At 40.5% G+C, this 21,140-nt stretch overlaps 3 protein-coding genes across 3 annotated transcripts in view; 2 read left to right on the forward strand and 1 right to left on the reverse strand.

Annotated features, from left to right (window-relative positions):
- Positions 1-337: 337 nt before the first annotated feature.
- LOC307118234 (endonuclease domain-containing 1 protein) lies at positions 338-3,871 on the forward strand. The gene is made up of 2 exons (XM_079803782.1): positions 338-691; positions 1,880-3,871. Exons 1-2 carry the CDS (start codon positions 386-388, stop codon positions 2,483-2,485), a joined length of 912 nt encoding a protein of 303 aa, XP_079659908.1. The 5' UTR covers positions 338-385; the 3' UTR covers positions 2,486-3,871.
- Positions 3,872-6,246: 2,375 nt separating this feature from the next.
- epob (erythropoietin b) lies at positions 6,247-17,233 on the forward strand. The gene is made up of 5 exons (XM_079803787.1): positions 6,247-6,380; positions 7,775-7,902; positions 11,003-11,089; positions 11,235-11,399; positions 14,265-17,233. Exons 1-5 carry the CDS (start codon positions 6,365-6,367, stop codon positions 14,427-14,429), a joined length of 561 nt encoding a protein of 186 aa, XP_079659913.1. The 5' UTR covers positions 6,247-6,364; the 3' UTR covers positions 14,430-17,233.
- Positions 17,234-18,213: 980 nt separating this feature from the next.
- The window catches only part of nlgn2b (neuroligin 2b), a gene marked incomplete at both ends in the record, with an annotated part of 78,593 nt that continues 75,666 nt past the window's right edge, over positions 18,214-21,140 (reverse strand). Inside the window, 2 exons of the mRNA XM_079803765.1 lie at positions 18,214-19,135; positions 19,252-19,618. Coding sequence (XP_079659891.1) covers positions 18,214-19,135; positions 19,252-19,618 — 1,289 coding nt within the window. The remainder of the gene's footprint in view (positions 19,136-19,251; positions 19,619-21,140) is intronic.

Consider the following 21,140-nt stretch of genomic DNA (forward strand, 5'->3'; position numbering starts at 1 on the left):
TGTCTATGAAATGTGTTTAGTTTATATCTTAGTTGTTAAATCTTTTTGTGTTCATACAAATGCGGAAAAAAGCAGTTGAAAGTGAGAGGATGCTTCTTTTTTGTTAGTTTATATTATTTTCCTCGAGCTAAAACAGCAACGTGAAAACGTGTCTAAATGTTGCAATGTTGTATCCTAGATCAATGTAAAGCTACACCTGTACAACTTCACCTGGAGGGCAGGCGTGAAGCTTTTCCGCTCTTCTCTTTTAGGCAAAGTCTCACCAGTTCTGTTTTGCTTATCTAATCAAAGCTATTCAAAGGAACCAGCTTTATCCTCCTCTCACTTGCTCATTCTATCAAAGAAGCACTTGAGTAAGACAAGTCAAGAAGCTCCTTTGACTAAAATGCATCCCTCAGTCATCCTTCTGGTTCTCGCTATCACAATGTGGCTCTCCGAACACTGGGGAACTGCAACCGTGGTTGAAGACTTCAACCATATTGAGAGATGCAAAGACTCGCTGTATATGGGCACCCCACCGCGCGGCTTCAGAGATGAAAGGCTTAGGAAGATCTGCCAGCGATACGCTGACAAACCCAGATACGTGACCCTGTATGACCCCGAAAACCGCATCCCAGTTTACTCTGCGTACACCTTCAAGAAAACAGAGAGTGATCGGCGTGTGGACTACCCCTGGATGTATGAGCCTCAGGTATGAATCACTCAAAAGCACACAAAGCTATCACTGGGGCAGCACCCTTTTGAAAGTTACTATGTAGTGCTGGGTAGATTACTTACAAATTGTAGTCCATTACGGAATACAACTTCAACAACAAATCGGTAACGTAATCTATTGCCTTACACATATTGCAGGTAATGTAATCCGATTACTTTTTTAATTAAAACAAAGCACACTATTTTATTTGTTTATCCTGTGTAATTACACCTAACTAGTGGCTGGTCTGTGTGTGTAATTCCACAAAACTGGTAGACTTTTCAAACATGTATAAGGAATAGGCTTTTTTAGAAAGCAAAATGTAAAAGATAAAAAATAATAAGGGAGAATCGATTTATGAATAATTTACTGCCATTTTGTGAATATTGAGTATTCATAATCATTAAAAAGGTAGGCTAATTGGTGCTGTCAAATACATTAATCGCGATTAATCGCATCCAAAATAAATGTTTGTGTTTACATAATATATGTGTGTGTACTGTGTATAATTATTATGTATATATAAATGCACACACATGCATGTACAGTGGGGAGAACAAGTATTTGATTTTTGATTTGCCCACTTACAAAGCATGTAGAAGTCTATAATTTTTATCATATGTTCTCTTCAACTGTGAGTGACGGAATCTAAAACAAAAATCAGTAAAATCTCATTGTATGATTTTTAAGTAATTAATTTGCATTTTAAACTTTCACAGTATCCGGTCGGCCAAACTCTGAACACATCTTCCTTTCTTAAGAATGACTTCAGTGCCATTCTTTGTTCTTTCCTCAAAGAAAAGCAAGTCTTCCAGAGTCGCGGCCAAAGCAGATTCGAAGGACAGCTGTTCGCTAGTTTCTTTGTTTACAAGTAGTACGCGGAACTGCATCAACTCTGCCATCATTATGTTGAGCCCGCCCACCAACTCTATACACGATGTGATTGGCCTGACCAGAGTTTGGTTTTTCCAGCTAGAGAGTTGCTAGACTACCCTGGCTGCAAATTAGATTTGCTGCCGCTAGGGTGCGTCTAGATTTCTAAACTACCCTTTAGGGGTAAATGAGGTACAAAAGCGTAGGAAAGGGTACCGTTCCAGTGACATCTTTTGTACCTTTTTCTTTCTAAGAGTGTGAGGAATGACTTTCTTTGTTTTGATTTTAATGATGTTTTGACCTACTTTCCAGCTTGCAGAGCTTGATGGGAATGGGAACATGTTGCCGTTCCCAACCGGATACTTACACATGAAGTTTGAGGACAGCCAGGCAGTTTTGGATGACTACTCCGACGTGGTTCTGTACGAGCGAGGCCACCTGAATCCAGACCAGCACCAGTCAGACCCCCAGGACCGAGCGGCTACCTACACGCTCACCAACGTTGTGCCAGAAATCCGCGAGTTCAACATCGGTCCATGGCGCCAACACGAAGAGCGCATCCGCGTGCGCCTCAACAACTTCTGCAGGGGCACAGCCTACATCATAACTGGGGTTACCACTACCGGAAACAAGATCCGACGCAACAACCAGGACCGTGTTGGCATCCCTGAAGATGTGTGGTCTGCCTACTGCTGCACCGATTACGACCGGAACGCGCCACACAACGTGCGCATCCGCTTCCCGACCCAAGCGGCCCTCGCCAAGAATGCAAAGGAGGGGAACACAGTCCAAGAGCTCACAGTGCAAGAACTGGAGATCTACCTGACAAACAGAATGGGCGTAGACAAGAACTTCCAGCTGTTCTATGATAACTGCATCTCACCTTCACCTCTTCCTCCCTACCTTCATCATAAATGATCCGACCTGCCTTCAACTTACAGCTTTGGTTGTGGTTTCATTTTTCTTGCTTTCTTCTTTCCTCTAGCTTCTCTGTATTTCTTTATAGAAAAAGAGTTGAAATAACAACTAAATGTAACAATCTGCAGAACGTTACATTTAGTGGTTCGCAATATTAGCTATACACCAGCGTTCAAATGTTTGGGGCCAGTAAGATTTAAAAAAAAGAAAATGTATATTTTTTAATCAGTAAAGTTTAGCCTGACGTTGTCATACTCAATTCTAGTCAGAATATGAGTCTGATACTGCTCCGTTGGGCTGTGATTATGGGGTTTCAACTGAACCAGGAAAGACCTCAATTGGATAGACCTACAACCAATCAGAGCAACGGAGCGACAAAATGTCAACAGAACTCCGCAGGCTGTTTTTCCATGTCCGTGGGTTGAAGCGACCCCAATTATGTGATATTTAGACCCAGGAACCCAGGCAACCCTGCCAAAAAAACATAATTTACCCCCCAAACGCCATTTTTCCATTGTCCATCATCATATAAAGCCCGCCCTGACAATTTGATTGGTCCCAACAGCTTCTGTTCAGGCATAGTTGCTCCACAACGGATCAAGTCCAGACCGAACTTCCCGAACTCAAATGTTGTGGGCGGGGCTAAGGTCGGCTGGCATCCAGGCTAAGTAAAGATAGTACATTGGTCAAAAGTGTCAGTAAATACATTTATAATAATTGATATTCAAATAAATGTTGTTGCTTTGAACTTCTATTCATCAATGAATCCTGAAAAAAGTATCACGGTTTCCAGAAAATTTGATAATAATTGATAATTGAAACATTGATAATAATAAGAAATATTTCTTGAGAAGCCTGGAGTAATGATGCTGAAAATTCAGCTTTGCATCACAGGAATAATATATTTATAAATAGAAAACATTTATTTTACATTTTAACTCCCCCCCCAAAAATAAATGCAGCCTTGTTGGGCATAAAATACTTTTTTCTAAAACATAAAAAAAACGTACCAGCCCCTAACTTTTGAACAGTTGCGTATTGGCCTATAAAATATTTTAAATTCAAGTATTTAATTCAAATATTTTGATGTTACGGTGTGAAAAAATGATTGTGTAAGTAAGTCATCTCTCTGCTTACAACTATTTTGTTGCTTTTATCTTAACTTTAATCGTCCTTTATAATCGTGACAAAGTGCCTCAGTTTGCATACGCTACATAATTCACTGACACCACCTGAAGTTCTGTTTGTTTGTTTTTTAAGGATGAAGAGGTGGTATATAATTTTAGATGGTATAAGGTGTGTGAAAACAAAAAAAGCTGATTTCCAACCTTTGTTGTTTCAATATAACATGACTGATAAAAACCAATAAAAACCTATGGACAATTCTAGTCGAGTTTAATCATTACCTCCACTTGATCACAATTCTATATCAGGAATCATATTCAGTAACAGACACTGTATCAAACCAGTATAACATTGTGAGAAACAGGGAGAGAAAGAGTAATGAACAGAATTATATGCTCATTATGATCTCTACATCAGATATTCAAAAAACACTGAGTGAAAGTGTATCTGTTTCTCTTTCATCATTGTTCAGTTGATCAGTTTATAATTTAGGATAATACAATTTGAAAAAAATTATTTGGATGAAAGATGTGAAGATACAGATACACATTTGCAGTGACAGTGGTTTATAGAGGGCCTTGAAACCTTGAAATGGTCATATAAGAACACCTGCCCACATCTTATGACCTAAACAAATCCATGGTGATATACACTGATCAGGCATAACATTATGACCTAATATTGTTTTGGTCCCCCTTTTTCTGCCAAAACAGCCCTGAACCGTTGAGGCATGGCCTCCACTAGACCCCTGAAGGTGTGCTGTGGTATCTGGCACCAAGATGCTAGCAGCAGATCCTTTATGTCCTGTAAGCTGCAAGGTGGGGCCTCCATGGATCGGACTTGTTTGTTCAGCACATCCCACCGATGCTCGATTGGAGATCAGGGGAATTTGGACACCTCAAACTCGTTGCGCTCCTCAAACAATTCCTGAACCATTTATGCGCCGCTTTGTGGCAGGGCGCATTGTGTTCCCTAGGTAACCGACGCACATGCACCCACACCCGGCCATTCACATGATGTAAAAGAAAACGTGATTCATCAGACCAGGCCACCTTCTTCCATTGCTCCGTGGTCCAGTTCTGATGCTCACGTGTTGGCGCTTTCGGCGGCGGACAGGGGTCAGCATGGGCACCCTGACTGGTCTGCGGCTATGCCGCCCCATCCACAACAAACTGATGCACTGTGTATTCTGACACCTTTCTATCAGAACCAGCATTAACTTCTTCAGCAATTTGAGCTACAGAACAGTACTTTTGATAGATACTGAACACTGCAGACCGGGAACCCCCCCACAAGAGTTGCAGTTTTGGAGATGCTCTGACCCAACGTTGTCTAGCCATTACAGTTTGGCCCATGTAAAACTCGCTCAAATCCTTACGCTTGCCCATTGCCTAATATATCCCACCAACTAACAGGTGCCGTGATGACGAGATAATCAGTGTTTTTCACTTCACTCTTTAAAGTAGGATAAACCTTCCTACACTTAAAAAATGGGTTCGTAAGGAAACACAGCCATTATAAAAGTGCGCAATTATTCACAGGTCACATAGGACAAGTCTTCAATGATTGACCACTGGAAGCTAACCACATGATTGAGATTAGCAAATTTCTTTCATTTCTTAAAACTGTAATCTAATCTCAGAGAGACACATATGAGGAAGGATATGCAAATGAAGCGAATAAGGCTGAATAAGCCATAACTCTCTCTCTCTCTCTCTCTCTCTCTCTCTCTCTCTCTCTCTCTCTCTCTCTCTCTCTCTCTCTCTCTCTCTCTCTCTCTCTCTCTCTCTCTCTCTCTCTCTCTCTCTCTCTCTCTAACACACATTCTCCTTTGTATTCCTTACTGTAAATTGTCTTTGGTTAATATTATTACAGGCAGTTGTAATTTTGCATCTATTCATAGTGCCAGCAATGGTGAAAAAACTCAAGGGAGTAAAAATATGATTCTTTATTTCTTAGCTGCTGGTTTCCGTGCAAGATGGGAGAACTGTGGAGTCTTTTCAAAGTCCCCTGATCCCAGATCAGCAAACCACACTGACAAATCAGATGCCTTCTGATGCCTCAGGCCAGGGACTTTAACACATGTCCCTCAGTCTAAAATCAACACGGGGTCCAAATATACAACATCCAAGCTGCAATAAGGTGTTCAGGAGGCACAAGTGCTAAGGAAGACCCCAGGGCCCGACCCATAATCCATGCTTGAGTAGGGCAACCTAAATCTACAGCTGTGACCAAACGATGCATGAGTGGCTGTAATTTAGTATTTGTACACTAGATGGTGCTGCCGTCAAACAACAAAAAAGTCCAGTTAGAGGAATCATTATTGAATAAATCTTGTATAATAACAGTTTTAATAAATATTGAAAACCCCCAAAACCTATTAAATAATCGTCAAAGCTGTTTTTCCCATCTCAGCAAGGCCTATGGTTTAATATATTTGTTTATAATTGTAGCCTATTTATTTAATACAGTCACCTAATATAATGCTTCTTGGGAAGTTTAACAAGTTTGCCCTCAAACGTGAGATCACTGTCGCCACAGGATTGTACACCGAGAGTATATTGAGCAACACAGCGACTGCACACAGCGTAGACAGAGCGTGCTGGAATACTACCAAGGACGCACGAGGGTCATGTAGGAGTCATATAGTGTGTTGAGCTGAAATCTACACACAGTGCACAGTCTGCAGATTTTATGCAGGAACATAAAAGTCGGATTTAAGAACATTATGCATCGTAAAAATGCAGCTTGCGGATGCAAACGTTTTCAGGTAAGATTTTTTTTTATATCGTAATAATAGCCTACTCACGTTTGTAGTGCCATGTTGGTCAAATAATTCTCGTTGCATTCAAGTAGCCTATTAGTCCCTTCCTTGTTGTCGTCAAGAATTATTTTATTTTACATTTATAATAGGCCTATATGCCTATAAACTATTTTATTTGATCATTTAAACAAAAAAAAAGTGTAGAAACGTGATATATTGTCATTCAAAACTTTGAGGTATAAAAGATTTTAAATTAGAGAAATGAATAGGCCTACTTTTATTGAGCAAGGACGCATTGAATTGATCTGCAGTGACAGTAAGGACATTTTTAGTGCTAAAACATTTCTATTTCACAAAAATGCGGTTCTTTTGACCTCCCTATTCAACAAAGAATCCTGAAAAAGTGTAGGCCTATCACAGTTTCCTCCAAAAATATTATCTGTTTTCCAAATGAATGAGTCTGTTCACTGAGTCTGTTTGAAAGAGAAATTACACGTTATGACGTATTGTTATGTTCGTGAGTACTGAACCAGCTGATTACTGATGATATTCGGATTTTTTTTTTTTGAAAGCTTGATAAAAGTCATGCTAAAAATCACAAATTCTCGGTTTTTAACGATTCAATAATTGCATACGGCTCCATCTGCTGTCGCGGTACTTTGATGTCATACAGCGATATCGGTCTGCTCAGCTGCAGGAAATGATTCAATGAATGAATATTTTTAGTAGGCATACTGATTCTAAAGATTCGAGTTGCTGGTGAGTTAAACTCATCAACACTACGCTGTTCTTCCTTCCCCGTTCAGCTATAATGCTTAAAGAGTAGCTGCTTAAAAGCTACTTAGAGCAGCGACCCCAGTATGAACAGTGTCAGTGACAGAGAAAGATGAATCAGATGACTAGTAACTTACATGCAGGAGATAAAGAAACGAAGACTAGTCAGAGGTGCTACGATACACTAGTGAATCCTGGGACATTTAGTGTTTGACCGCAACTATGTAAAACGTGTAAAGAAATGTGCAATGATAATATTCGTAAAGAAATGTGGAAATACAATGATTGCATCTGTGGAGTCACGTGGGTAGCGTGGCCGAGCGGTCTAAGGCGCTGGATTTAGGCTCCAGTCTCTCTGGAGGCGTGGGTTCGAATCCCACCGCTGCCATTCCTTTAAAATTCTGAATTTCTGCAAAAGTCTCTTTGGCATTAAATACAGTGCTTGTGTAACTGTATGTGAATACCAGTTCCAAATGAAGAATTAAAAGCCTGATTAGGCACAGCTTCACAGTGGAGCTATGAATATGGCTCCATTTTTCATATACTAGTTGGTCAGGTTGTGAACTTGCATGCATTTGGAGCTTTACATCAAGTACTTTTATTAAGTGTCTCTCATGTCTGTTCAGGTCTGGTGTCAGTTTTGATAGTGTTTGTGTGGCTGGGTGGAAACCCGGCCTCGCCCCTCCGACCCATCTGCGACCTGAGGGTTCTGGACCATTTTGTTAAAGAAGCTCGAGATACTGAAGTCATCATGGTGAGGTTTCATGTGGTTCTTCACGCTAAGGTTATTATAGTTTTGCATTTTTAAAAAAGTTTTTATTTTAATATCGTTTTCAATTTTGCTATACATTTTAGTTTAGTTTTAGTTCGTTTCATAAATTGTTTTGCTATTTTTTAGTTTTTATTTTTATGATCACATTTCTATTTAGTTTTTATATATTTAGTTTCAGTTTTAGTATTTTCAGTAATTTCAGCAAAGTTTAATGTTTGCACAAATTAGAGTAAACTCTTGAGCAGACATCTTAATAAAAATAAAATAATGGTCTGAGAGGCTGAACAAAGAACCAAATAAATGCAACTTAAAAACATAAAAGTAAAAATGATGAAAATTAAAAAACAGCTAGTCATCTGACTACAGACAACACAACCTGCTGTGAAGCCAGTGTGATTAAATAATGAAGTGTCAGTAGGCCGTGACAGTATGTGTGTGTGTGTCTCTGTGTCCTGGTATTCCCTTAGTGGGGAAATGTCTCCACATGGATAGTAATATTACTAGTAATAAATTATTTATAAAAAACATGATAATAACACCTTTCAGCCTGTCAATATTATGCAAACATGAAATCTCAAACATACAGTAGTAGCTACTTGCTAGTAGTTTCTGTTGAATCCATGTCTCTCGTCGCGAACAAAACGGCATTCTAAAAGCAATGCGCTCAAGTTAAAATACGTTTCAGTGTGCGTCCCATTACCATGTGTCATTTCCCATTCCACTGCCACAAACGCATTCTTCCGCTTAGGATTAGCGATGTGTTCTACGTTTCTGTCCTTCACTGAGCACGTCACAAGACAACGGTTAATCGCCTCAGCTAGCTTCACGCGCATGAAGCGCCATATTTACAGACATTTAATATACACTCACCTAAAGGATTATTAAGACTTGTTCAATTTCTCATTAATGCAATTTTCACATCAACCAATCACATGGCAGTTGCTTCAATGCATTTAGGGGTGTGGTCCTGGTCAAGACAATCTCCTGAACTCCAAACTGAATGTCAGAATGGGAAAAAAAGGTGATTTAAGCAATTTTGAGCGTGGCATGGTTGTTGGTGCCAGACGGGCCGTTCTGAGTATTTCACAATCTGCTCACTAAAATTGGACAGTTGAAGACTGGAAAAATGTTGCCTGGTCTGATGAGTCTCGATTTCTGTTGAGACGTTCAGATGGTAGAGTCAGAATTTGACGTAAACAGAATGAGAACATGGATCCATCATGCCTTGTTACCACTGTGCAGGCTGGTGGTGGTGGTGTAATGGTGTGGGGGATGTTTTCTTGGCACACTTTTAGGCCCCTTAGTGCCAATTGGGCATCGTTTAAATGCCACGGCCTACCTGAGCATTGTTTCTGACCATGTCCATCCCTTTATGACCACCATGTACCCATCTGATGGCTCCTTCCAGCAGGATAATGCACCATGTCACAAAGCTCGAATCATTTCAAATTGGTTACTTGAAAATTACAATGAGTTCACTGTACTAAAATGGCCCCCACAGTCACCAGATCTCAACCCAATAGAGCATCTTTGGGATGTGGTGGAACGGGAGCTTCGTGCCCTGGATGTGCTTCCCACAAATCTCCATCAACTGCAAGATGCTATCCTATCAATATGGGCCAACATTTCTAAAGAATGCTTTTAGCACCTTGTTGAATCAATGCCACGTAGAATTAAGGCAGTTCTGAAGGCGAAATGGGGTCAAACACAGTATTAGTATGGTGTTCCTAATAATCCTTTAGGGGAGTGTATATCGCTTTAAACACCCCGCAAGCAATAGCCATCATTTCACCGCCTCGGTTAATAGACCCGATATAGTCCGGCTATGACAAACCCACTTCTAGCCAAAATAACCTTGAATTTGGTTACATGTCGTTTTTGCCAAAATAACTTGTGAGATGATATTCCATCATGTAAGCAAAGTCAACAGTGATTACAAGGTGTTTGGTTTCATTTCTTTGATATGTTTATGTTCTATATGACTTGTCTATTCTTGGGCTTTGGTTAGACATCTATAACATTTTCACTGACTGCCCAACTTTTGCCTTGTTTTAGCCTAGACGTCAGGGCTGTGCTTGGACGTCTATTAAACGTCTTTTAAACACAAAATTGCTTGCTGGGTCAGATTTTCCTCCACAGTAAAAAGCTTATTAATTACGAAAACAAGTATTTATTTTTGCTAATTATTATTTTATTTCAGTAAGTGTTGTTAGTTTCATCTAGTTTTTCATTTATTATAATTTTTTTTTTTTTTCAGTTTACTAAAATGTTTTTGGACCAATATTTTTAGTCTTAGTTTCAGTTTTCATTTACGAAAATAACCTTGGTTCACACAGAACATAGGGCCATATCACAGACCCGACGCAATGTGACGCCAGGCAAGTGTTTTTTGCTAGTTTCAGTCTGACGCAGTTGTCATTTTCAAGTTCAGCGCCACGTTGTTTAAATAGCAAATGCACTTGTGCCCATCTGTTCGCCCATGGGCGTGCTGGTCTGAAAACAAGGTGTGTTCAGGCGCATTGTTGGTGCGTTGCTTTGAGGCAACTGACAACGACTGTGCCATTGACCAACAAAAACCTGGTCTAAAGTCAATAGCGCAGTTTTTTTTGTGTTATTTAAAGGGCGCATTAGTAATTTGCATTTATAGGCGGGTGCACAATGCTTGTACACTCTGCTTATTGCACACACATGATCTCGCAGCAGCACACACACATTTTAAAATATTATTCCTCTCTGGAGAAGCGTTCAGTCTTTCCGCTCGCAAATTCCACCATGTAAATAGCGAATCCGCCATGGTGCAAGCGCAACTGGCTTTTAAAGGGAATGGGAGTTGAGACTCTGATTGGTTTAGTGCCACGTTACGCCCAAAACACACCCATGACTCATTAAGAGATTAGGGACAACCCTTTTTGACCATGCGCCTGGCACGCCAACATTTTTTTTTCCATCGTTGAACTAGCAAAAGTGAATTCGGACATGCCCTAAGTGCACCTGCGCTTCAGATAATGCACTCAGATCGTTAAAACAGGGCCCATCATGTTATTTTGAGACACATCACTTCATCTGTCTCTTGTTCTCTCAGCGGGGTTGCAGAGGAGGCTGTGGAGTGATGAAATCCTACTTTGTTCCTCTGACTAGAGTTGACTTTGCTGTTTGGGAACATATAGACGTGAGTGATAGTGTCTATGTTTAAAATGATCAAATACAGTAGTGTAAAAGCATTATTATATTCCAGTATTGGTCTATTATACAGACTATTACAGCAAGTATATGGCATTTCTACTCATTGACTGACTGTAAATCTATGTGTCCAGGTTCAGGGACAGGCCATGGAGGTCCAGACTGGACTGTCTCTGCTGGTTCAGGCCTTGAGTACAGTGAAAAAAACAGTGAGCAACGCTCCTCTGGCCAGCACTCGGGATAACAACATCAGTAACATCCACAGCCTCGGCCAGATCCTGCACAGTCTTGATTTACAGGTATATAAGTTACCGCTGATGTCCGTCAGAGTGAAGTCTTGTTTCTTCTTGACAATTCTGGCATTAACATCCAGCATGAGCCACTTTACTAATTTGGCATTCTAGGAAATTGTGCAAACGTGCAGATTTAGTCGGCCTGCCCTTTAATTCCTCTCTCTCTCTTATGTTGGCTGCAGTCAAAGCGGCGGCATGATTCTGGGAAGTGCGTTTTGTTTCCCGTAAGCTTGATAGTTCAGTGACTGTGAGGTGAAGTGTAGTGCTGTGGAGCTGCATGTCTGTGTGTTTGCAGGCATGTCATATTAGCTGTCCGTGAATGGAGGATGTTGCAATAGTTGGATACTAATCTTTTAGGGAACTGGATATTTTAACCTACTTCTGTCATGAAAGATGCAAATGATAAAAAAAAAAAAAAAGATTCTTCAGGAATCATTCTAAAATTCTGATTTGCTGCTCAAGAAAGATTTCTTACTATCAATGTTGAAAACAGCTTTGCTGCTTAATATTTTTGTGGAAACCTTGATCATGTATTTTCAGGATTAGAAAAAAAGTTACAAATATATAAATACTAATACTGCTACTGAGGATTTTTTTTAAACATTAATAACAGACATTGTACATTACAGTATAATTGAAAGCTATTAATTTCAACATTTATTATCTTCACGTAAACCCATTATAATAAATGTCATATTTACCTGTGGCCTTCATATACAGGTGCTGGTCATATAATTAGAATATCATCAAAAAGTTGATTTTATTTCACTAATTCCATAATTCCATTCAAAAAGTGAAACTTGTATTATATTATTATATTCATTCATTACACACAGACTGATATATTTCAAATGTTTATTTCTTTTAATTTTGATGATTATAACTGACAACTAAGGAAAATCCCAAATTCAGTATCTCAGAAAATTTGAATATTGTGAAAAGGTTCAATATTGAAGACACCTGGTGAAACACTCTAATCAGCTAATTAACTCAAAACACCTGCAAAGGCCTTTAAATGGTCTCTCAGTCTAGTTCTGTAGGCTACACAATCATGGGGAAGACTGCTGACTTGACAGTTATCCAAAAGACGACCATTGACACTTTGCACAAGGAGGGCAATACACAAAAGGTCATTGCAAAAGAGGCTGGCTGTTCCCAGAGCTCTGTGTCCAAGCACATTAATAGAGGCGAAGGGAAGGAAAAGATGTGGTAGAAAAAAGTGTACAAGCAATAGGGATAACCGCACCCTGGAGAGGATCATGAAACAAAACCCATTCGAAAATGTGGGGGAGATTCACAAAGAGTGGACGCAGCTGGAGTCAGTGCTTCAAGAACCACTACGCACAGACGTATGCAAGACATGGGTTTCAGCTGTCGCATTCCTTGTGTCAAGCTACTCTTGAACAACAGACAGCGTCAGAAGCGTCTCGCCTGGGCTAAAGACAAAAAGGACTGGACTGCTGCTGAGTGGTCCAAAGTTATGTTCTTTGATGAAAGTAAATTTCGCATTTCCTTTGGAAATCAGGGTCCCAGATTCACACAATCCACGTTGCTTGAGGTCCAGCGTAAAGTTTCCACAGTCAGTGATGGTTTGGGGTGCCATGTCATCTGCTGGTGTTGGTCCACTGTGTTTTCTGAGGTCCAAGGTCAACGCAGCCGTATACCAGGAAGTTTTAGAGCACTTCATGCTTCCTGCTGCTCACCAACTTTATGGAGATGCAGATTTCATTTTCCAACAGGACTTGGCACCTGCACACAGTGCCAAAGCAACCAGTACCTGGTTTAAGGACCATGATACCCCTGTTCTTAATTGGCCAGCAAACTCGCCTGACCTTAACTCCATAGAAAATCTATGGGGTATTGTGAAGAGGAAGATGCGATATGCCAGACCCAACAATGCAGAAGAGCTGAAGGCCACTATCAGAGCAACCTGGGCTCTCATAACACCTGAGCAGTGCCACAGACTGATCGACTCCATGCCACGCCGCATTGCTGCAGTAATTCAGGCAAAAGGAGCCCCAACTAAGTATTGAGTGCTGTACATGCTCATACTTTTCAGTTGGTCAAGATTTCTAAAAATCCTTTCTTTGTATTTGGTCTTAAGTAATATTCTAATTTTCTGAGATACTGAATTTGGGATTTTCCTTAGTTGTCAGTTATAATCATCAGAATTTAAAGATATAAACATTTGAAATATATCAGTCTGTGTGTAATGAATGAATATAACATACAAGTTTCACTTTTTGAATGTAATTAGTGAAATAAATCAACTTTTTGATGATATTCTAATTATATGACCAGCACCTGTATATATATATATATATATATATATATATATATATATATATATATATATATATATATATATATAATATATATATATGTATATTATATATATATATATATTTATTGTTTTGCAATTCAGATAAACCAATAAATAAATAAAATGTAAATTTAATAGACAATAGATTATGCCTAAATACTTGCATGTCTAGTGTAGACTGCTTATTTAATTGCAGTTAAAATAAGTAATTCAGTCTAATGGGATTTTCTCACCATAGTAAACCACAGCCCCAATATACAGTATGATTCATTGCTGTAACTATGAGAGTAAATTAAAGGCTGCTTCAATATATATCAATCATCATCAGTTAATCATTCCCACAGTGCTAAAATATAATGAATCATTCTTAAAATATAACACTAGAGTGCAATACAAGAAATGGGAGGGGTAACTAGCTTAGTAGCCAAAGCCGTTACCAGGAGTTGATTTTAAAACAGCGGAAAACCGCCTTGGTTTGTTATTTAGTTGCAATCTATCCATTTTTGGGCTGATCAATTTTCCCTAATGAGTCCGTTCTGTTTCCGCAGCAGGCCAGGTCCACAGTTCTTCCAGATGATTCAGCTCCTGCCAGCTCACAGATGCAGGAGGTCTCCTCTCTCCCAGAACTTCTGCAGGTGCAGAGCAGCTTCCTGCGAGGGAAAGTCAGACTCCTGCTTTCAGCTGCACCAGCTTGCCAACGGCAAAACAGCTGATTCTAGCTCGGAGGAGCTCGGGAACTGTTTACAACAGTCACGCATACACAACGAAAACGCTCGATTGTGACTCGTTCCTCAATCTTAAAGAGCTTCTACTTCCCGGGTGTCGCTCTTTAAAATGCAGTCATGTTTCTAGAGTATGCATCGCGTGCAGAGTGAAGCGAAACGGTAGGGACACCTCGACTTATTCAACAAGGCGAACATGGCTGAAGAACCTGCGGAGGAACATATCAGAGCCCACAAGCGGACTCGTTGCAGGCTCAAAGCGGTTTGGCGAACAGCTTGTCCGGCTGTGTACAGCCACCTGGACTATAGTACACATGAGACACTTTTATTTAATTATCTTTGTATGTTCAGTTTTTCTACAAATCCATGAAATGTGCTGCTATTTGTTTGTGTTTTTAGTAAGCAATGTCCCTTCTGGGTACGTAAACTACAGGACACGTCCCTCTTTCTGAGGTATGAACGTTTAACGGCAGGACCAACGTTCTGTTTAGGGTTCAGCAGGGTTTGCCATGTGGACTCACACATGCAGTGGCATGAAGTATGCTTCCATCTAGAGGACAAAACAACAAGTTTAGATGAAACATTGTTCACATTATTTTTGAAAGTAGACAATTTAGAACAACATGCAAAGAAGGAGACAGCCCTGTCTTTATGTTTAATAACCTTTTTAATGTTGTCCAGTTCAGATACACAACATACAGTGTGTAGTAGCCTGTATAGGAAATAGAAATATGAATTTCATTCTTTAGACCCGTTGCGGTCATACAGTCCCCTCATCAAGCCTTTTTTACGTTGCTGAAATTCAACAAAATGAAACTCAACAGGTGCAAGTCTTTTTTTTTTTTTTTGGGCGACCAAGCATTAATACTCAACAGTTGTGTTTCTCAGTATTTTTTCGTCATTTTTTTCTTCTTTAAATCCTCTATAATACATAGGCAACCCAGACAAAAAGTATCACCATGTATGTCTGGTGAGAGTGTGCTTTATATGTCTGTCAGTTGCCGGTAGAATCATCTCTCTCCTTTTATTTTGTAGAAAAATATGAACTGTTTTAAATTCTCTACTTTGAAATATATGCAGCTCAAATTCACAACAAAGAGATAAGCCAGAACTCTGTGAAATCTCACCCTCACTCCAACAGATCTCCAATGGTTTGGGTAACATTAAATTTCTAAGAACTTACAACCAGGTAAGAGAAAACAAACACCCCACAGTGTCATTTAGTCCACTGAAGCGTAATGAAGAACACCCAGGAGAATGACTCAAACAGCAGGCCTCGGGGGGGAAAAAACAAAAAAACGGGGCTGACTCAAGCGATTTGCATCCTACGGCCTCGTACGAGGAAATAAAACGAGCTTCTCCATATAAACTTTCTCATTTAACAAAATATTCTGATTAGGGCCCGATCGGTTCCACCCTCGGTTTTTCAAACGAAACAGAATCAGATGCAGCCAGCGACTCTTTTGTCCGCCTCATTGTTGGGTCTTGCAGCAAATTTGAATTCCAAATGCAATTATTCTCATCGAACGCGCTCATTCTTGACTCAATATATCCTCTAATGTGGATTCGCTTCATTCCCGCTTCCCTCAACATTCATTACGATTTAATGTCTTTCGTCAAAAAGAAGCTTTAATATCTGTAAACCTTCAAATGAAACTCTAACAAGGGTCTTCAGAATCGTAGGTGGAGGGATGTGATTGGCTGAATGAGCTTGCACCTGTTTTTACAGTGGATACGATTGGCCGTGAACCCAACAATAAACAAAATATTTACAAAGACCATGTCATCTCTTACACTTATAAAAATGTACAGTTTGCATCTTGTGTTTTTCGTCATGGCGTGACAGAAAGTGGTCTTGTGTGTTTTTCATCCACCCACCGACGAGAAACTCCGAAAACAAGACACGATGAGAGAACAAAAAAATGGATGGAGATGAGATCGGTGTGCACAGTTGCTTGCGTCATGGATCATAAATGTATATTTGAGTGGCGTGAGGCGCGATGCCCCGTCCACTGTAGTGAAGTAGGCCTCTTCAGGCTGCGTAACGGTAGTGCGTTTAGTCACCGTGGCTCAAACCTGATGTACGAAGCTTCCAGAGTCGGTATCCAGAGCTCATTTAGAGGCCACATCTGTCCTGTTCCTCACACACACACGCTCTTACACGCACACACGCCAATGCAAGCGGCCCGTCTCCCACTTCCTCTCGGCACCCTGAAAGAGAGATTTTGGAAAAAACACATTGAGAAGTGAGAGGTTGAATCAGAAGGTCTTATGGGGACTTGTGACAGGGCATATAACAAGATGTCCGCCTGATGACAAGTGAGCTCAAACTGAGATAATCACTCAAAGGTCAGTGTCAGTGAGGGGGAAGAATGTTCTGGACACGTCATGAGCTCTCTTGGGCTCTTGATAAAAGAGAGAGACTCCAGCTGTGCGGGGACGGGCGCAGGTGTTGATCCCGTCGCTCTGGACGTCCAACTCAGCAGAGTCTTTACGGAGAAACGGAGAGAAAGAGCGGCAGCGAATGTTCCTTAACTCAATGTGGCGTAATGCGCGGGTTACTACGGAGGACTATACGAGCGGAGAGAGATAAAAGGGATATAAAAAAAGAAGAAGAGGAGAGGATCGTGGATTTGATCAGTCCTTCTCTCTGAGATGAGCTTTGTCGTACGGCTTCCGTAATTATAAATGAAAAAAAGAAGGGAACTATTTATCCTCTTTATTATCGTCAAGAATCAGTTTCATTTCCGGATACGACCATGTATCTACAGAGGGAAAAGAATCTCCAAATGAAGTGCACAAAATATAGCTGATGTGAAAAAAAGGGAAAAAAAAGAAAGAGACAGAGAGAGGAAGAGAGAGAAGACTATTGCAGAAAAAGACAACAACAATAAAAAGACAAATAATGAAGAGTCTTGAATCTCAAATGCGGAACAAATTCTCTTCAAGATGTCCATTTTCCTCGTAAAAAATAAATCATGCAAATTTCCCAAAGCGCAATCAAGGTATAAATTTAATTATTCTATATCTTTATATCTTTTTATATAGGTATTTGTAGTAGTTGTATCATCATTTCTCCCCATAGGCAAATAACAGTGACAGTGCAAAACAAAAAGCAAAAACAAACATAAAAAACGAGAAAGAGACCAAAGAAAACAAAAACAAATTTGGCACTTTTTTCTCAATTCTGCAAATTCCTCGAATAAATCCAGTTCAGGCGATTCTCTCCACGTCCGTCCACAAGACTGCGTCTGATTGGACGATGATCACAGTACTTGGCACAAGAATGCTGGTAAAAATTAGATAGAATCTTTTTTTTTCATTCATAGCCTTATAAGGTTATCAATAATACATATTTTACACGTATGTTTTCTTGATTTATAAAACAGTCCGAAGTAGGAAAAACTGTTCTTTTTTGGGGGGACTAGAAACAGCTACAGAAGAGCAGAAGACTGTCGGGGAGGGAAAAAAAGAAAAAGAAAGAGAAAGACGGTGATGAAAAAAAAAAAAAAATCAAACAGGGGAGGGGATAGCTGCTGTATTGAGTGGAGAAAATGACGTTTCTCCACCCAAAACCTTCTCCGCTACTCAATCCAAGAACAAGAGAAGCAGGAAGAGTAAAACAAGAACGAACGAGAGAAATAGTGTGTGCTGGGAGTGGACTTAAAAAGGACAGGAGCGGTGGGTTGGACAGTATCCGTGTAGAGCACCACTCTTTGTACCGGAGGTCTGTGTTCCTATGCGTTTGGGGGGCCTGGTCCCCTCAAAGGGGTTACTATACTCGCGTGGTGGAGTGCTGGTGGGGCAGGGCGTTGTTGCTGTGCCCAGCACTCGGTGCAGGGGCAGGGGGGTAAGTGTTGAAGGCATGGAGGGGCTGCATGCCAGTGATGGTGCTGGGGATCATGGAAAGTGTGTTAGCCGTCATGAGTGGCACGTCCTCGGGGGCCCGCCGTAGCGCCAGAGTGTAGTCTGGCGGGCACACGGGTGGTCTCAGGGGCTCCAGGTCGCCGTGGAGACCACGCGTCGGAAGGGGTGTGCCGTGGTCGAGCTCCACCCTCTGCTGCTTCATCTGCAAGGACATTAGCTCCTCCTCCTGGCTCAGTGCCAAGTCGTTATGGGGCGGAGCCCCCACAATGCCGACACCCGGCCCCGCCCCACGTTGGGGCGAGAGGCGGCGATGGCGCCGTTGCAGCAGCTCGTGCCGTTTGTCACGTTTGTAGTACAATGCCGCAAATGCCAGTACGTTGAGGAAGAGCAGCGATGCACCCACTGCTACCGTCACACTTAGCTCCGTCGAATAGTCCCGAGTGTTGCTCGGGAACGGGAAACGTTCAGGAGGGTGTTCGGAACCTTCGAGGTCCGGGTCGGGTGGGTAGGTTGAAACCGTGGGGTGGCGAGTAGAGCGTGTCACTGGACTCTGGGGCGTACCCTTCCAGCCGGGCCGGTGCGGTCCGCCAGGCGGTAGTCGTGTGGTTATGGAGCTGATGATCTCCTCATGGAGGGTGTGGAGGTGAGGGACCAGCTCAAGCCAGAAGGCAACTTTGTTGGCACGGTAATTGTCCCGGATGCGAGGCTTCAACCCGATGTGGAGGTACTGCTTGTCTTTAGAGCTGAACTTGGTCCAGATAACTTCTTCAAAGCGATTGGGCTTAGTATGGATGAACTTGGTATCCTGCGGTACTGGAATGTTCGGATCACTGGAAAAGAAAAGTTGAAACAAAGTCAGAAGAAAATAAAAGGACAGACGAAGAAAATGCCATTTGTATTCTGGTCACATTGAATGAAATGTTTTTAAAAAAGCTCGAACCCTCACCCCGTCTTGGCGAAGTTGGTCCAGTACGTCATCACTACAGCGCTGAGCATGACATCGTTCTTGGAAAAGTTGCAGGGAAATAGATCTGTGGCGCCCACCATGGGAACACCGAACACATAGGGAATCTCATCGCCATGTGCGGCGTCTGCCCACTCAGGTCGTGCCTCCGTCTGGCAGTGGTGGTGGAAGGTATAAAAATAAACGGGGGACTGGAACTCGGCATGCAGCTTAGCTGTGGCCACTGCTGGCGCCACCCACTGGTGATCGGTGAAAAGTGCAAGTAGAGTTTTACGCCGCATGTCACCGTTGTCACGGTCAGCCCAATCTGTGTACATGAACTTTATAGTCTCCCGCAATATGTCTTTACCTAAGAAGGGACAGAGAAAAAGAGAGAAAAAGAAGGATGTTGGATGTTGAAAGAGAGTTGGTTGTCACACAAAGCAGGGCACCTTGACTCAATATAGGAGGCAATGTGACAGAAGCACCCAAGGTGAGGGGTAAAATTAGACTGATTACCTTGAACAACCGCTAAAAGAATGTGTAGACACATGTATGTCGGTGTTTCCTACAGAGATCTGTGGGACTGTCCTGAATGGCACATTTGATGATTTTTTTTCTTCCTGCAGAATCGTCTTTGGAGCCCAAAGCAACTCTTTTGACTGAAATAACTTTTAATAGGTACTCAATTCAGTGCCTGATTTCAAATCATTTTATTAATACACTTTTTGTTGAATATGTAAATATGACAAATAATGTATTTTAAATTATGACAGAAGCAATAAATGGTCTTGCAAGTTTAGCATACAACTAACAGATGAGCCGGTTAAATTAGCATAACATAGGTTAGTAAATGATTATATGTAATCTGGATTATGTAATCATATTCCAAAATGACTTATGTTTAAAAAACTCAATCAGAATACAGTTACTTTTTTATTGATTACATGATTACTTAATATGCCACAAAATGGCAGCAAATTATTCAGAATTCATTGTTTCTCTCTAATTCTTATTTTTTATCTTTTAGATTTCCTTTCGTCAGATCGGCCACTAGTCAGGCGACTATAATTACATGGAAAATATAGAGGCTGCCCAGCATAAATAAATAAAACATTTAATATTTTTATTTGATTTTACTTGTTTATGATTTAATTAATTAAGCTTTTCATAAACGTATAAATCCCTGCAGTTCCTTCCCAAATTAGAAAAACCCTGAAGTAATGTAATGTTTAATGCAGTTCATGTTGTTGACAACAAAAAAAATTATAATTTTTATTCCTCGTTGTCTGGTACAAGATTATACTATTCAAATCAATATTATAAACAAGTTAGGTCAAAAGTAATCTAAACGTAATCCAAAAGTAGTCGGATTATATCATTTAAAATGTGTAATGTAATAGAGTTTGGTACTAAGTAAAAACAGTTTTTCATGTAATTTGTATTCAATAATGAACTACAGTTTGCAAGTAATCTACCCAGCACTTTTAGATGTCTACTCTAGCAGATTAGTCAACTATCTTAAAATACTACTAGCCAATTCACTTGCTAGCTTAGCTACACTGCTAAAAAAAAGGATCACCAGATGCTATTGATGTTATTTAGAAGATGTCACAATAATATGATATATTTTTAACAGGCATTAAAGACCTCTTGGGGTCAGATGTTAATTCAGTAACTACTCTGATGGATTCAGACTTGTTCAAAATGATAAGTGGTAAATCTTTATTAGTGGTTCATTAAAATGAACTGATTCATTCAGATTATCCTTGGTCTATATGTTTGTTTTTGGGTGTAGACAGCATATGCAATACAATAGAAATCCTTAAATCATTAAATTATACATTTTTGTACATTAAGACTAAAATCACTATTTAATTCTGAATGCATAC

This window comes from Gobio gobio (genome assembly GCF_949357685.1).
Source record: "Gobio gobio genome assembly, chromosome: 22".
In the NCBI taxonomy this organism is placed as follows: Eukaryota; Metazoa; Chordata; class Actinopteri; order Cypriniformes; family Gobionidae; genus Gobio; species Gobio gobio.

What these genes read in the sequence shown, in the direction of transcription:
- LOC307118234 (XM_079803782.1), top strand. Translation starts at nt 386, where the DNA reads ATGCATCCCTCAGTCATCCTTCTGGTTCTCGCTATCACAATGTGGCTC. An exon ending in CCTGGATGTATGAGCCTCAG is followed by an intron (nt 692 to 1,879) that starts GTATGAATCACT and finishes CCTACTTTCCAG; the next exon opens with CTTGCAGAGCTTGATGGGAA.
- epob (XM_079803787.1), top strand. An exon ending in GAGATACTGAAGTCATCATG is followed by an intron (nt 7,903 to 11,002) that starts GTGAGGTTTCAT and finishes TTGTTCTCTCAG; the next exon opens with CGGGGTTGCAGAGGAGGCTG. An exon ending in CTGTTTGGGAACATATAGAC is followed by an intron (nt 11,090 to 11,234) that starts GTGAGTGATAGT and finishes CTATGTGTCCAG; the next exon opens with GTTCAGGGACAGGCCATGGA.